The 12,140-nt window shown below is 46.4% G+C and overlaps 2 protein-coding genes across 4 annotated transcripts; one reads left to right on the forward strand and one right to left on the reverse strand.

Annotated features, from left to right (window-relative positions):
- Window positions 1–414: 414 nt before the first annotated feature.
- On the forward strand, window positions 415–6,845 carry HNRNPA1 (heterogeneous nuclear ribonucleoprotein A1). 3 transcript variants are annotated; one of them, XR_008715711.1, is made up of 12 exons: window positions 415–564; window positions 1,109–1,225; window positions 1,499–1,645; window positions 1,783–1,993; window positions 2,088–2,180; window positions 2,266–2,358; window positions 2,597–2,671; window positions 2,866–3,024; window positions 3,571–3,726; window positions 3,966–4,031; window positions 6,414–6,489; window positions 6,701–6,845. XR_008715711.1 is itself a non-coding variant. In XM_055584859.1 (11 exons), the coding sequence occupies exons 1-10, from the start codon at window positions 550–552 to the stop codon at window positions 4,019–4,021; spliced, it is 1,122 nt and encodes a 373-aa protein (XP_055440834.1). In that variant the 5' UTR covers window positions 415–549; the 3' UTR covers window positions 4,022–4,031; window positions 4,267–4,980. The 3 variants fall into 3 exon arrangements, 2 of the variants coding, with proteins under 2 accessions (XP_055440834.1, XP_055440845.1); XM_055584859.1 differs by lacking the exons at window positions 6,414–6,489; window positions 6,701–6,845 and adding an exon at window positions 4,267–4,980; XM_055584870.1 differs by lacking the exons at window positions 2,866–3,024; window positions 6,414–6,489; window positions 6,701–6,845 and adding an exon at window positions 4,267–4,980 and having other exon boundaries at window positions 416–564.
- A 1,818-nt stretch (window positions 6,846–8,663) lies between these two features.
- Window positions 8,664–11,263, reverse strand: NFE2 (nuclear factor, erythroid 2). Its single transcript, XM_055566384.1, has 2 exons — window positions 11,146–11,263; window positions 8,664–9,912 (listed from the first exon to the last, which is right to left on the reverse strand). Exons 1-2 carry the CDS (start codon window positions 11,257–11,259, stop codon window positions 8,902–8,904), a joined length of 1,125 nt encoding a protein of 374 aa, XP_055422359.1. The 5' UTR covers window positions 11,260–11,263; the 3' UTR covers window positions 8,664–8,901.
- Window positions 11,264–12,140: the final 877 nt, after the last annotated feature.

Below are 12,140 nucleotides of genomic sequence, written 5' to 3' on the forward strand. Positions count from 1 at the left end.
TAGCGCCAAACGGAACTTCTTACGCGCCTGCGTAAACTCGCCATTTTCCTACACATGCGCTCAGCAGGCAGTCGTTGTCAAAAAAAGAAAATATTGTAACTTGCTAACTGCTTTTCTGATGCATAGTATTAATCATGGTTTGCCAGGTAAACTGAATATAAAATTAAGGCCGTAGAGGATTAAAAAGTTTCTTTAAATAACTTAAGTACATTCGAACATGAATGATTGAATTACTAGCCAATCACACTAGTTAAGAATAATATTACTCGAGAGCCAATAGACCCCGCGGGGTGGAGACTGCGTAGAACGCCCAAATGGATGACGTTACACAGCAATGCAGCACCAGAGACCAATGGTAGGGGAAAGCTGTTTCAAATATCCAATCAGAGCTATTCGGGGGCGGAGTCTACCAATGCCGAAAGCGCGGAGGCGGGATAAAAAAGGGAGGCCGAAGGTAGGCTGGCAGATACGTTCGTGAGGTTACTCCTTTCTGCCCGTGGACGCCGCCGAGAAAGCATCGTTGAAGTCTTCCCCGCCTCCACTGCCGTCATGTCTAAATCAGAGGTGGGTAAGACGCTCTCTCTAGCTGAATATCCTTTCCTCTTCCTTTCCTGAGTTTAGCAGGGTGCAGTTTGTTTGCCTGCTTGCCCCAGCCCTGTCGACGGTTCTTCGATCGCTGCTCGGGCCTCCCCCTCCCTAAGTTGAGGTCGCCATTTTGTCCTCGTCGCCATGAGGCTGCTGTCTTGCGACCCTTAGCAATCACGCCTGCTCGGTGCCCCTTGCAAAACTCTTAGGCACATTTAATCTGTTTTTTACCTTGTCCCAATGGGCTGCTTTTTAAAAGAGCAGCTACAGACGGATGTGGGCCATGTAGTTCTTTCTTAGTCCTTTTGTTGCGCGTGCGTCGGAAGGGAGAGGGACGCATGCGCTCAGAGCCTCTGAGCCCACCCAGCCTCCAACATACTGCCTCCCCCAGTGGGGAGAAGCACGTGGTTTGTTGCGCCCCAAAGGAACAATAAGTGCTTCGTACGTTGCTATCTGTTTTCTTGCAACTGAAAGATGATTTGCGTTATAGCCCTACTTAATTCTTCCCCTCCTCCTCTCCTAGTCTCCCAAAGAGCCCGAACAGCTGCGGAAGCTCTTCATCGGAGGATTGAGCTTTGAAACAACCGATGAGAGTCTGAGGAGCCATTTTGAGCAATGGGGAACGCTCACAGACTGTGTGGTAAGACTCGAAAGAGACAAAGGGCTGTAGAACTAGTTGGTTTCCTTGGCTTAAGTTGCTGCAGTTATTGTTTGAATGCTAATAGGATGGTAGCTGTAAGTGTGGAGTGGCTTTAACTGAGGAAAAAAGCACCCAACTAATTTACTGCAGATGGTTAGTGGGAGAAGGAAGGACTTGAGATAAACTGTTGGTAATAAAAGTTTCTTGTTAACCTTAGTCAAGGTAGAAAAGTCAACCATTTCGGGGGTCTTAACACGTATTAAACATTTTAAGGTAATGAGGGATCCAAACACCAAGCGCTCCAGAGGCTTCGGGTTTGTCACATACGCCACGGTGGAGGAGGTGGATGCGGCCATGAATGCAAGGCCACACAAGGTGGACGGAAGAGTTGTGGAACCAAAGAGGGCCGTCTCAAGAGAAGTAAGTACCTTTTTCCTTCTTGCATTAGTCATTTGAAGGATTTCCACTAGGGGGACTTTACATGTGGGGGTATAATAGACTTAATATTCCTAACTTAAATAGGTTTCAATAACATAGATTAATTTTTCTTACATTAGGATTCTCAAAGACCTGGTGCCCACTTAACTGTGAAAAAGATTTTTGTTGGTGGCATTAAAGAAGACACTGAAGAACATCACCTGAGAGATTATTTTGAACAGTACGGGAAAATTGAAGTAATTGAAATCATGACTGACCGAGGCAGTGGCAAAAAGAGAGGCTTTGCTTTTGTAACCTTTGATGACCATGACTCCGTAGACAAGATTGTCAGTAAGTATCAGGTGGCTGGCATTTGTTAAGGGTTCTGAAATCTATGCTGTATACTGAATTCTGAGATGATCTGTTTATTTCCAAAATCGTTTAGTTCAGAAATACCACACTGTGAATGGCCACAACTGTGAAGTGAGAAAAGCCCTGTCTAAGCAAGAGATGGCCAGTGCTTCATCCAGCCAGAGAGGTGAGTTTGCTACTTAACTAAACCGTAAACATAATTTTGAATAATTATAGTCTGTATAGCCCAACACTTCATCTTGATTCTTCAGGTCGAAGTGGTTCTGGGAACTTTGGTGGCGGTCGTGGAGGTGGTTTTGGTGGGAATGACAACTTTGGTCGTGGAGGAAACTTCAGTGGTCGAGGTATGTTTGGCTATAGTTTACTAATAAAGAGTTAATGGTAAAATTGTAATGATCCCCTGATGACTTGTTGAAAGTTACATTTTAATCCAAATATAGTTCTGGCTTCTCTCTAACCAGTAACTGTTAAATATGGGAATAGTTCTAATTGAATGCTTCCTTAAACTTGTGCTTAATATAAGGTAACTTGTATGCAATCCACATACTTTAGACCTGGTTTTTAAATACCATTTTCTTCTAGGTGGCTTTGGTGGCAGCCGTGGTGGTGGCGGATATGGTGGCAGTGGGGATGGATATAATGGATTTGGTAATGACGGTAAGTGTTTTTAAAGACCCACAGGTAAAAAATTTTGGCAACCTTTAGAATAGGTTAGTAGAGACTAAAACCCTAGTGCATGATAAGCTCAACTATGATCTAATAGCATGTTGTGAGCAGGCCTTTAGCCATGCTTGCACAGAATTTGACTGCTGAATACTTTTGTCTTATTGAGAAGACTTGTATTCTTGTAGGTGGTTATGGAGGAGGCGGCCCTGGTTACTCTGGAGGAAGCAGAGGCTATGGAAGTGGTGGACAGGGTTATGGAAACCAGGGCAGTGGCTATGGCGGGAGTGGCAGCTATGACAGCTATAACAACGGTGGAGGCGGAGGCGGCTTTGGCGGTGGTAGTGGTAGGTATCCAGTGATCCAAGTACTTGGTGCAATAGCTAGATTAGCCTTTTAGAGTTTATCCTTAGGAGGATTTGATGGTCTTAAAGCATTGTGTGTTGTGCTGCATGGTACTTTTTTTTAATGGGCTTGCAATGCTACCTCCTCCTAGCTTTAAGCTGGGGCCGCCTCACTCCCAAATAGATAGACGGTTAAGTGGATAGTGGTGTCTTCAATTGGAATTAGATTAGCGTCTAGCAGGATTTAGTGTTAACTCTTGGGATCTTAGGCGCTTAGTTGATGTATCCAGCATGTGTTTGCTGTGCCCCTGGCTGGGTAAAGGCCTTAAAAGCGAGCGTGTACCTTTTGTTACGCCATGGTGAGTTGGGTGAAGTTTTAGTTATTGGATTATTCAACTGAGTGCCTTGCCCATGAAATACAAAGATAATTGAAATTGGAGCCACAGAAGTTTGGGAGCAAGGCAGATCAAGCAACTTTTTTACCCTGAACACTAGGATTTCTCATTTTCCCTGAAGATAACATATAAAGGTCCTCTTTTCCATTCTTAGGAAGCAATTTTGGAGGTGGCGGAAGCTACAATGATTTTGGCAATTACAACAATCAATCTTCAAATTTTGGACCCATGAAAGGAGGAAACTTTGGAGGCAGAAGTTCTGGCCCCTATGGTGGTGGAGGCCAATACTTTGCCAAACCACGAAACCAAGGTACGGTATATATGTGGTATTGGAGGGCTAAACTAACACTGTTCGGAAATGTAGAAACCAAAACGCTGACAATTGAAAACGTTGAGGAAATGTTAAAAGACTGAGTTAAAATAGTTTGAGTTGGGCTCCCCCAACCTGTGATTTTCAACTTACACAATATAAATAGGTTAAGCCCCAACTATAAAAACATCGTTACTGTTCGTACTTCTAAAGCTTAAGAGAATAAATTCTGTTCTTAGGTGGCTATGGTGGCTCCAGCAGCAGCAGTAGCTATGGCAGTGGCAGAAGGTTTTAATTACTGCCAGGTAAGTGAACACCTTTTTTTGTTGTTATTCTCACTTAATTGTAATTTATAATGAACCCAGTAACCCTAATATAGCTGAGCAGTGCAACATAGTTAACATTATAATTACAGTAAAATTGTGGATATTAAGTTAATATTCAGATCAGCAAAATTTGTGGGAAACAACTTGCTATTGGATTGTAGCCTTGAGTCTTAATATGTTTAGATTAACAACTTTATTCCATATTGTTCAACAGGAAACAAAGCTTAGCAGGAGAGGAGAGCCAGAGAAGTGACAGGGAAGCTACAGGTTACAACAGATTTGTGAACTCAGCCAAGCACAGTGGTGGCAGGGCCTAGCTGCTACAAAGAAGACATGTTTTAGACAATACTCATGTGTATGGGCAAAAAACTCGAGGACTGTACTTGTGACTAATTGTATAACAGGTTATTTTAGTTTCTGTTCTGTGGAAAGTGTAAAGCATTCCAACAAAGGGTTTTAATGTAGATTTTTTTTTTTTGCACCCATGCTGTTGATTGCTAAATGTAATAGTCTGATCATGACGCTGAATAAATGTCTTTTTTTTTTTTTTTAATGTGCTGTGTAAAGTTAGTCTACTCTGAAGCCATTTTGGTAAACTACCCCAACAGTGTGAAGTTAGAATTCCTTCAGGGTGATGCCAGGTTCCATTTGAAATTTATTTACAACCTGCTTGCTGGAGAAGCTGTTGTCTTCAGAACCTTGGTGTAGTTGAACTGACAGTTACTGTGTTGTGACCTGGAGTTCACCATTAAAAGGGTCACCCATGCAAAGTCATGGAGTTTTTTTATTTTTTTGGGTTATTAATGATTGTTGGCACATCCTATGCAATATATCTAAATTGAATTATGGTACCAGATAAAGTTATAGATGGGAATGAAGCTTGTGTATCATCCATTATCATGTGTAATCAATAAAAGATTTAATACCCTCTTGAATGGAATGACAACTGTATGGATTCGGGACTGGCAGAGTTTTGGACCTTCCCTACCCTCTACCCCTGATGTTGAATGCTTCTATCAATTCAAGTTCAAAACTCTGCCAGAGAATAGAAACCAGCTGCTGGCTAATGCCACCTCGTAAATCCACAAATTAGAAGTTTGGGGGAAGACCTTTTTTAAAACTGACTAGTGCCATTAAGAATTTTATTCAACACAAAAAAAGGCTTACATTAAAGGAAAACTGCAGTTTCTGTCCTGGTTGGGTGGGTCTTTATATAGGTTTATGGATTGACCACTTACTATATGGAGATTAGAATTTCATGTGAGAAACCATATTGTCTTAAATACATGCTAACTGCAGTTTTCCTTTAAATAACAGCACAAGATCACACAACCATCCTAAAATGTTGCTTGTATAGAAAATGACTTTTAAAACCTTTATAACGTTATTATCCAATCATTGTTATTTGTACATAGCTTCCTTTGAGCCCTCGCTTTGGTGCCCTCAATTTCAGTGCCATTGTACCTAGTAGTATAGATAATTGTTTACCACTAGGATTGTGTACTCCATCCCATGGGTGTGTTACCGGAAGTTTGGGGAGGGGGTTGGGGTGGGGTTGGGTGGGAGGTGGAGGTGGGTGGGAAAGCATGGGTAATGGTTCCATGGGCTTGATATTGGCTGAGTTTGCAATGGCAGGTGGAACCTTAACTATTGAGGGAGTTTGCAGATACCTCAGGATTCGTGACAATGCCTTTAAAGATCCAGGAGAGATGTTCAGCTACTAGGAACTGCTAGCAAGTATAGCGCGAATGGCTCCGAGCCCAGACACTCTACAGCTGAGAGTAGACACTTGTGGTATGTGGAGTACAGATAAGCCAGGGGCAGGCCACGGCACTCCATGAAAGCTAGGAGAGTGAAGTTTCAGTGACCATCGCAAGGAAGGAGGCAGACAAGAGTAAGGCACACCTGACTCTTAGGACTAGCAGTCAGAACCAGGAGAAAAGGTTTTATTGCTATGCTGATAGGTAAGAACAGATTTTACTTACATCCATATAGCTCTCTAAAATCCAGCCTTCTCATTTTCCTTAATATATTGAGCCAAAACTAGTCCAGTTAAGCTGAACTTGGTTTTTCTGGAACTGAGTTGCTTTAAATTGACACCCTACTCTTGGTGGCTCCCAAATGAAGGAAGTGAGCACTTTTTTTAATTACCTCTACTGATATATATTTACCCTTTAATTTCTATATTTCTTACCTTCCTTTGATCTATTTTCTTAAAACAATGGCTCAAAGTAATATTAGAATCTTCCCCCAAATGCTTGTGGGAGGTTGGGTGGGCCGTTAGTGGGAGGTGGGGGGTTAGCCTGAGATGGAACTTGTCTCTGAAAAAAAGCTAGTTCTAAAGGCTGTTTACTTTTCTAGGGAGGACTCTGCTATCACAGGCATATCAACTCTTTAAAAAATCCAGAAACTTGAGTCCAAGCTCATGGATAAAAAGGTAAGCTTTTATAAAGTAACAGTGCTTAGTATTCCCGAAGAAAAATGACAAGCTGTCCCTCATAGACTAGAGAGGTCTCATAGCTTGATCTGTTATCTACCTAATAGACTAGCCAGCAAACACTATTAAAACAATTGGATTCTCATTGAAGAGAATGGGTATAATTGTAGACTCTTTCATCTGCTTATGTACTTTTTTTTTCTTTTTGCAGAAACATCCTTATGAGGACCTTTATCTGAGCCTCTTGGTGCTTGATTGTCACTGCCATGCAGTTACTTACTACCTGCTGTGCAGCTTGAATCAAATCATTCCGTTTTGTGAATGAACTTTAAAAAAATAAAATGCATTTAACTTGGTTTTGTGCCTTGTTTCCTTTGTCTTCCTTCATGATACTTATGGTAAATAACTTGATGCTGCCTGCTCTTTACCAGATGAAGTTTAAGAATGGGAAATAGAGGAATTAATGATAGCCAGGTGTCTGGTACACCAGAATTAGACCCTCATTCCTTATTGGTTTTAAGTTCTTGAGCATAGTGGACCTCATCTAGGAGTGAACGAGCTTTTATTGGTCAATTATTTCCAGCTTCAAAAAGAGCCACAAGATGGTAAAGGAGGTATTTCACCTTCACAAAGGTAATAAGCCTAGAAATGTGTTTGAAAGCAGTAATTTAACTCTGAACAAGTGCTTGTATTTTTCTCTAGCCTGTTTCCGTCTCTAAAAGAAAGCTTGTGAGTCCATCAGTCCTTTTTTTTTTTTTTTTTTCATCAGTCCATTATTAACGAGAATTACAAGTAAGGAAATTCCCCATTTTTTATATGAAATAACCGATTTCTGTGACCCACCCTTCCATCTCTCACCTGAAGTGCTTACTGATGAATATGTGTCTGAGAAATCTTTGCCGCTAGTGTACCTCCATGAGCAGTATCTCCAGTGCCTAGAACAATACCTTGAGCTTATGTGCCTATTAAATTGTTGAATAAATGTCTAAATTAGTCGCTGAATTAGCATTTTTGTGGGTTTGATTTGAATGAAAAAACTTCAGTCTGCTATCTCAAACTACCTGACCCCACATTTTCAAGTTTTTGAGAAAGTTGACAGGTTGGACTGTCTTCAGATCTATTAGGAAGTTTTCGTTCCCTGGAGACCAACTTTTTCTGAATCTGTAGGCATTAAGTTTTTATTTCAATCACTTCTGATTTTTTTTGTCTTTAACAACTGTAATGAGTATCAAGAACTTGGAAGTAAGGTTTCTCTAGTGAAATGGAATAGAAACGTTAAATAGAAGCAAAATACTCCAAAGAGGTAATTTATATAATCTAGTGATCAGGAAGATTGGGAACTGCCCCAAGTCCAAGCAACAGGACAAAGGTGTGGTGTGGAGGGAGTTTGAAACTTCACTGTGTTCTAAAAAACAGACTAGCAAAAGGCCCTAGATCTTTAAGGATATAGAAGGGGAAGTAGGGGGTGGGGGAAGGGCAGTACTAAAACAAGAATTGGGTAACATCTAACATAACCAGGGAGATGGATGATTTAACTAAAATGCACATGGTATGTTGCTGTGGAGCAAGTTTTATCCAGTCCTGGGTGTGTGATGTCCTCTAAAACTTGATCAGTCACTCAGTGGTGTTCGACTCAGGCCCTGTGAACTGCAGCACACCAGGCTTCCCTGTCCTTCACCCCTGGAATTTGTTCAAACTCATGTCCATTGAGCCCGTGATGCCATCCAACCACCCCCTCCCCTGTCACCCCCTTCTCTTACACTCAAGTTGGGTTCCAATCCAATTCTCTTGTTCCAATCAAGAAAGGCCTGTCCTGTGGGCATTTTAGGCTTTTCAGTCCTAACACTCGGGAACCTCTTACAGAGGGTCTAGCCAGCTCCAGCAGCAATCCTAGCTCTATAAATAGGGGGCCACTGAAGAAGATGGGGTTCCTCAAATCATGGCCTCTGGCTCTGAGAAGGGGTTTGAAAGGGGTAGATCACACTGCTCAGGCCCAACTGTCGTGTGTCTCCTACAGTCAGGGGAGAGAGAGAAGCAAGCTCAGCAGAACACCCTCCCCACCACCAACAGGCAGTGAGCTCTGAGGAGCACCCCAGTTCATCACCCTCCCTCGAGAAAGAAGACACAGCACAAGGCCATTTCCGTAGAGTGCTTTATATACCAAAGCTCGATCAAGACTGAAAACCTAGAAAACTGAACCACTGAAGAGAGATTCCAGCCCTCCCCTCACATCCTTGCCTCCAGGCAAGCCTCACTGAACACGCCTCGGACCTTCCAAATGCCAGGTTTCCAGCTGTGGTCCCCTCCTGGTCTACAGAACTCAGCTCCCACTGGGCCTCATGGACGGGGAGGACCTTTATCAGAAGAGAATGAAGGAAACCCCCAGCACCAGTCCCATCCCCTCGGGCCAGCTCAGTCTGTGGCCTCCATCTTGGTCCCCCGGGGCACCAGAAAGATGGCCCCATCAGCAGCCTGGTGTAGCACATACTCTTCAGGGGAGTAGCTGTTGCCTGCTTCATCCCGTAAGTGCTGGAAAATGTCACGGTACAGGTCCGTCAGCTGTTGGCGCATGACCTCTAGGGTCCGGTCGGCCTCCCCTCTGGCCCGGAGAAGCCGCTCCCGCTCGCTGCCCAGCCGCTCCAGTTCCCGCTCCAGCTGCACGATGGTCTCCAGCTTTCTCTTGCGACAGTTCTGGGCGGCCACCTTGTTCTTGCCCCGCCTTCGGATGTCCCGGACCAGGGCCAGCTGGCTCTCTGTCAGCGGGTACCGCGCCAGCAGCTCGTTGAAGTCGTCTACTGGCAGGTTGACAATCTTGTCCGTAGGGAAGGGGATCTTCATGGCCAGGGCCCGCCGCTCATCCCGACTCCCCGCCTCCCCCCGTGCAGTGGGCTTGGCCCGCACAGGGCCCGAGGAGGGTTCTAAGGCTAAGGGGTTCTCGGCAGGTGGCAAGGCATAGTTGGGGTGGGTCAAGGAGTTGGGCATTAGTGAGTAGGGGTACTCCACTGGGTACATCTCTACATACTCGCTGCGACGCCGGCCAGCCTCCGTCCCCTCCAACTCAAGAGACTCAGCGTCGCTATAGTTGAGGGATAATCCTGAGTCAGATTCTGGGTCTTCTTGGGGCTTGGATGGCCCCGCTGACAACCCAATGTCCAGGAGGGCCAAAGGGTCTGGGAGGGGGTCACTGAGCAGGCCCGAGAGGGTCAGTGGCTTGGAGACTGGTACAGTCATGTTGCTGCCATAGGAGTACGGAGGGTCTGGGACATGAGACGTGGGTGCCGGGAGCTCATAAGGTGGTGCAGGAAGGGGAAAGCCAGGCTCCGAGTGGATAGAGCAGGGGCAGTAACTTGGAGGCGGTGGGGGCCCTGGGTATGGGACAGGGGCTGGGGGCTCGAACGATGGCTCACTTGGAGCATTCAGACCCTGCAAAAAAAGACACCAAGAGGTTTGTAGATGGGCTGAGGAAGAGAAGAAACCGTCTCTCTCTCAGAACCAATCTGAGTCCCACTGAAAGAACCAGTGAGATAATCACAAGGGAACAGAAAGTTGCTAATAATCATTGAAAGCTTCTGGCAAAGTTGTGACAGAGCAAGTTCATGAAGAAAGCGGCTTAAACAGGAAGGGCACTCGCTGAAGTCAGACTTCAGAAAGGACTACCTAATGCCGCAACAGCTGTGGAATCCCCTCCTCTTCAGGAGAAGTTCTTACTGGTTTGAGATGTCTCTTGTCCCTTTATTTCCTTCAGGAAGACAAGGAGTCACTCCACGATGACCCTTGGAACCCTTTTCCTGCTGCCATTATCTAGGGTCAAAGGGTCAGGTTCAGACCCTGGCCATGCCCCAGGTGCCCAGCAGAGGGAGCTGCTGTGTGGGAAGAGGGCTTAGGGCAGATCCTGAGGGCCCAGGCTGGTGGCAGGAGAGAATGGAGTGGGCACAGTGCCAGGTCTGGGGCAGAGAGTTACTTCAGGGAGCCTCCGTCAGCTCTGCCCTTTCCCCTCCAGTCCCTCTGTCCCTGCCCAGGTGCAGAGAGGAGGAGAGGACATGCCGGGGAGAACTGGGCCCCCAACCCACATCAGGGAGCCACCCTGCTCCAGCCCAGCTGGGGACAAAGGCATCATTGTTAGGCCAACAGACACCCCTTTGTCCAAGTAGCATGAGGAAAGGACCCCGGCATAGCCTGACCCCACCTCCCCCACCTTCCTGAGGCCCCTGAACTACAGCTCTGCTACCTGAGGGAAAGGGGCCCAGCTGCTGAGGACAGTAGGGGGAAATGAGGGATGAAGATGGGCAGGATTGGAAGAGGGCAGAACAGAGGAAAGTGAAGAAGGGAAGGCGGGGCAGGAGGTGAGGTAGAGAGACGTGAGCAGAGTGGCTGCCCAGAGAGCTTGCACCCCCAATCAGATCCTTCCTTCCCACCACTGCTATCTCCTGCTCATCCGCACCCCTCCCCCTTGACGCTCTGGCCTTCCCTCCAGATCTCTTCGACTCCAGCCCTTCTTTTTACAGTGTCCAGAAAATCTCCATCTTGAGACCCTGGGCTCTGCTTGCTCCAGCGCCACCCCCTGCCACGCACACCCAGGGCCTCAATCCCAGCCAGACTCCCTGTTTCGCTGCTTTTTCCTCCCCCTACTACCTCATTCCCCCCTACCTGGCTTACCTGCAGCTCAGTGATGGACATGATCTCCTGCCAAGTCAGTTCCATCTCACCTGGCTCCGGAATGGGCAGCTGTGTTACCCTGTTCCTGCTCTGCTGTGGAGGACACGGGGACATCCTACTGGGCCAGGGCCTGGTCCGAGGTCCCGAGAGCCCAGATGGTCCCAGCAACCTGTATCAAAGGAGAAACAAGGGTTAGGGCCTCTCCTGCCACGGGTCAGCAGTTTTGTCCTTCTTCATTGAGCAGCTGGGCTTCCCAGGTGGCACAGTGGTAAGGAATCCACCTGCCAATGCAGGAGACTTGGGTTTGATCCCTGTGTGGGGAAGATCCCCTGGAGAAGTAAATGGCAACCCACTCCAGTATTCTTGCCTGGAAAATCCCATGGACAGAGGACCCTGGCGGGCTACAGTCCATGGGGTCACCAAGAGTCTGACACCACTGAGCGACTGAACACGCGCGCATGCACGGAGCGGCTCCCTCCAGCTTCACCTGAGAGAAGGAGATGCCTCACCCCCCCATTCATTCTGGACTCATCAACAACTCCTTAAGCTAGAAAGCCTTTTTCTGCTGTGTTATCTCTACCTCACCTGCTATGGCTGTAGGCAGTTCCTCTGGGAGCACAGTAGGTTTTATCTTCTTTTCAGATAAGATGCCTTCTCTTTCCCCTACTGCTTAACTCCTCAGGACTGTATCACAGGCCAGGACAGAAGCCACATCACCTAGGGTCGTGGTTTTATTTTTCCTGTCTCCTGCAGCAGCATCAGGGATCACTCCTGCTCTCCTCCTCTGCCCTCAGTTTTAGGATCTCAGTCTTTTCCTTCCAAGTTGAGAGTGAGTGCCTGGGGATCCCCAAGGAGCGTGTGTGGGAAGAGCCAAGCAGACAGCCCCTCCCTTTCTCTAAGATAGGGCCCAGGCCTGCTGGCTGATAGCAGCCCTGCCCTCGCCTCCTATCCTGGTCCTGGGCTCCCCTGCCTGGGCCAGATAAGAAGTTTATCAG

The sequence above is a fragment of the Bubalus kerabau genome, chromosome 1 (assembly GCF_029407905.1).
Source record: "Bubalus kerabau isolate K-KA32 ecotype Philippines breed swamp buffalo chromosome 1, PCC_UOA_SB_1v2, whole genome shotgun sequence".
NCBI lineage: Eukaryota > Metazoa > Chordata > Mammalia > Artiodactyla > Bovidae > Bubalus > Bubalus kerabau.

What these genes read in the sequence shown, in the direction of transcription:
- HNRNPA1 (XM_055584859.1), top strand. An exon ending in AGGAAACTTCAGTGGTCGAG is followed by an intron (nt 2,359 to 2,596) that starts GTATGTTTGGCT and finishes ATTTTCTTCTAG; the next exon opens with GTGGCTTTGGTGGCAGCCGT. An exon ending in TAATGGATTTGGTAATGACG is followed by an intron (nt 2,672 to 2,865) that starts GTAAGTGTTTTT and finishes GTATTCTTGTAG; the next exon opens with GTGGTTATGGAGGAGGCGGC.
- NFE2 (XM_055566384.1), bottom strand. Translation starts at nt 11,259, where the DNA reads ATGTCCCCGTGTCCTCCACAGCAGAGCAGGAACAGGGTAACACAGCTG. An exon ending in TGTCCATCACTGAGCTGCAG is followed by an intron (nt 9,913 to 11,145) that starts GTAAGCCAGGTA and finishes CTTTTTTTGCAG; the next exon opens with GGTCTGAATGCTCCAAGTGA.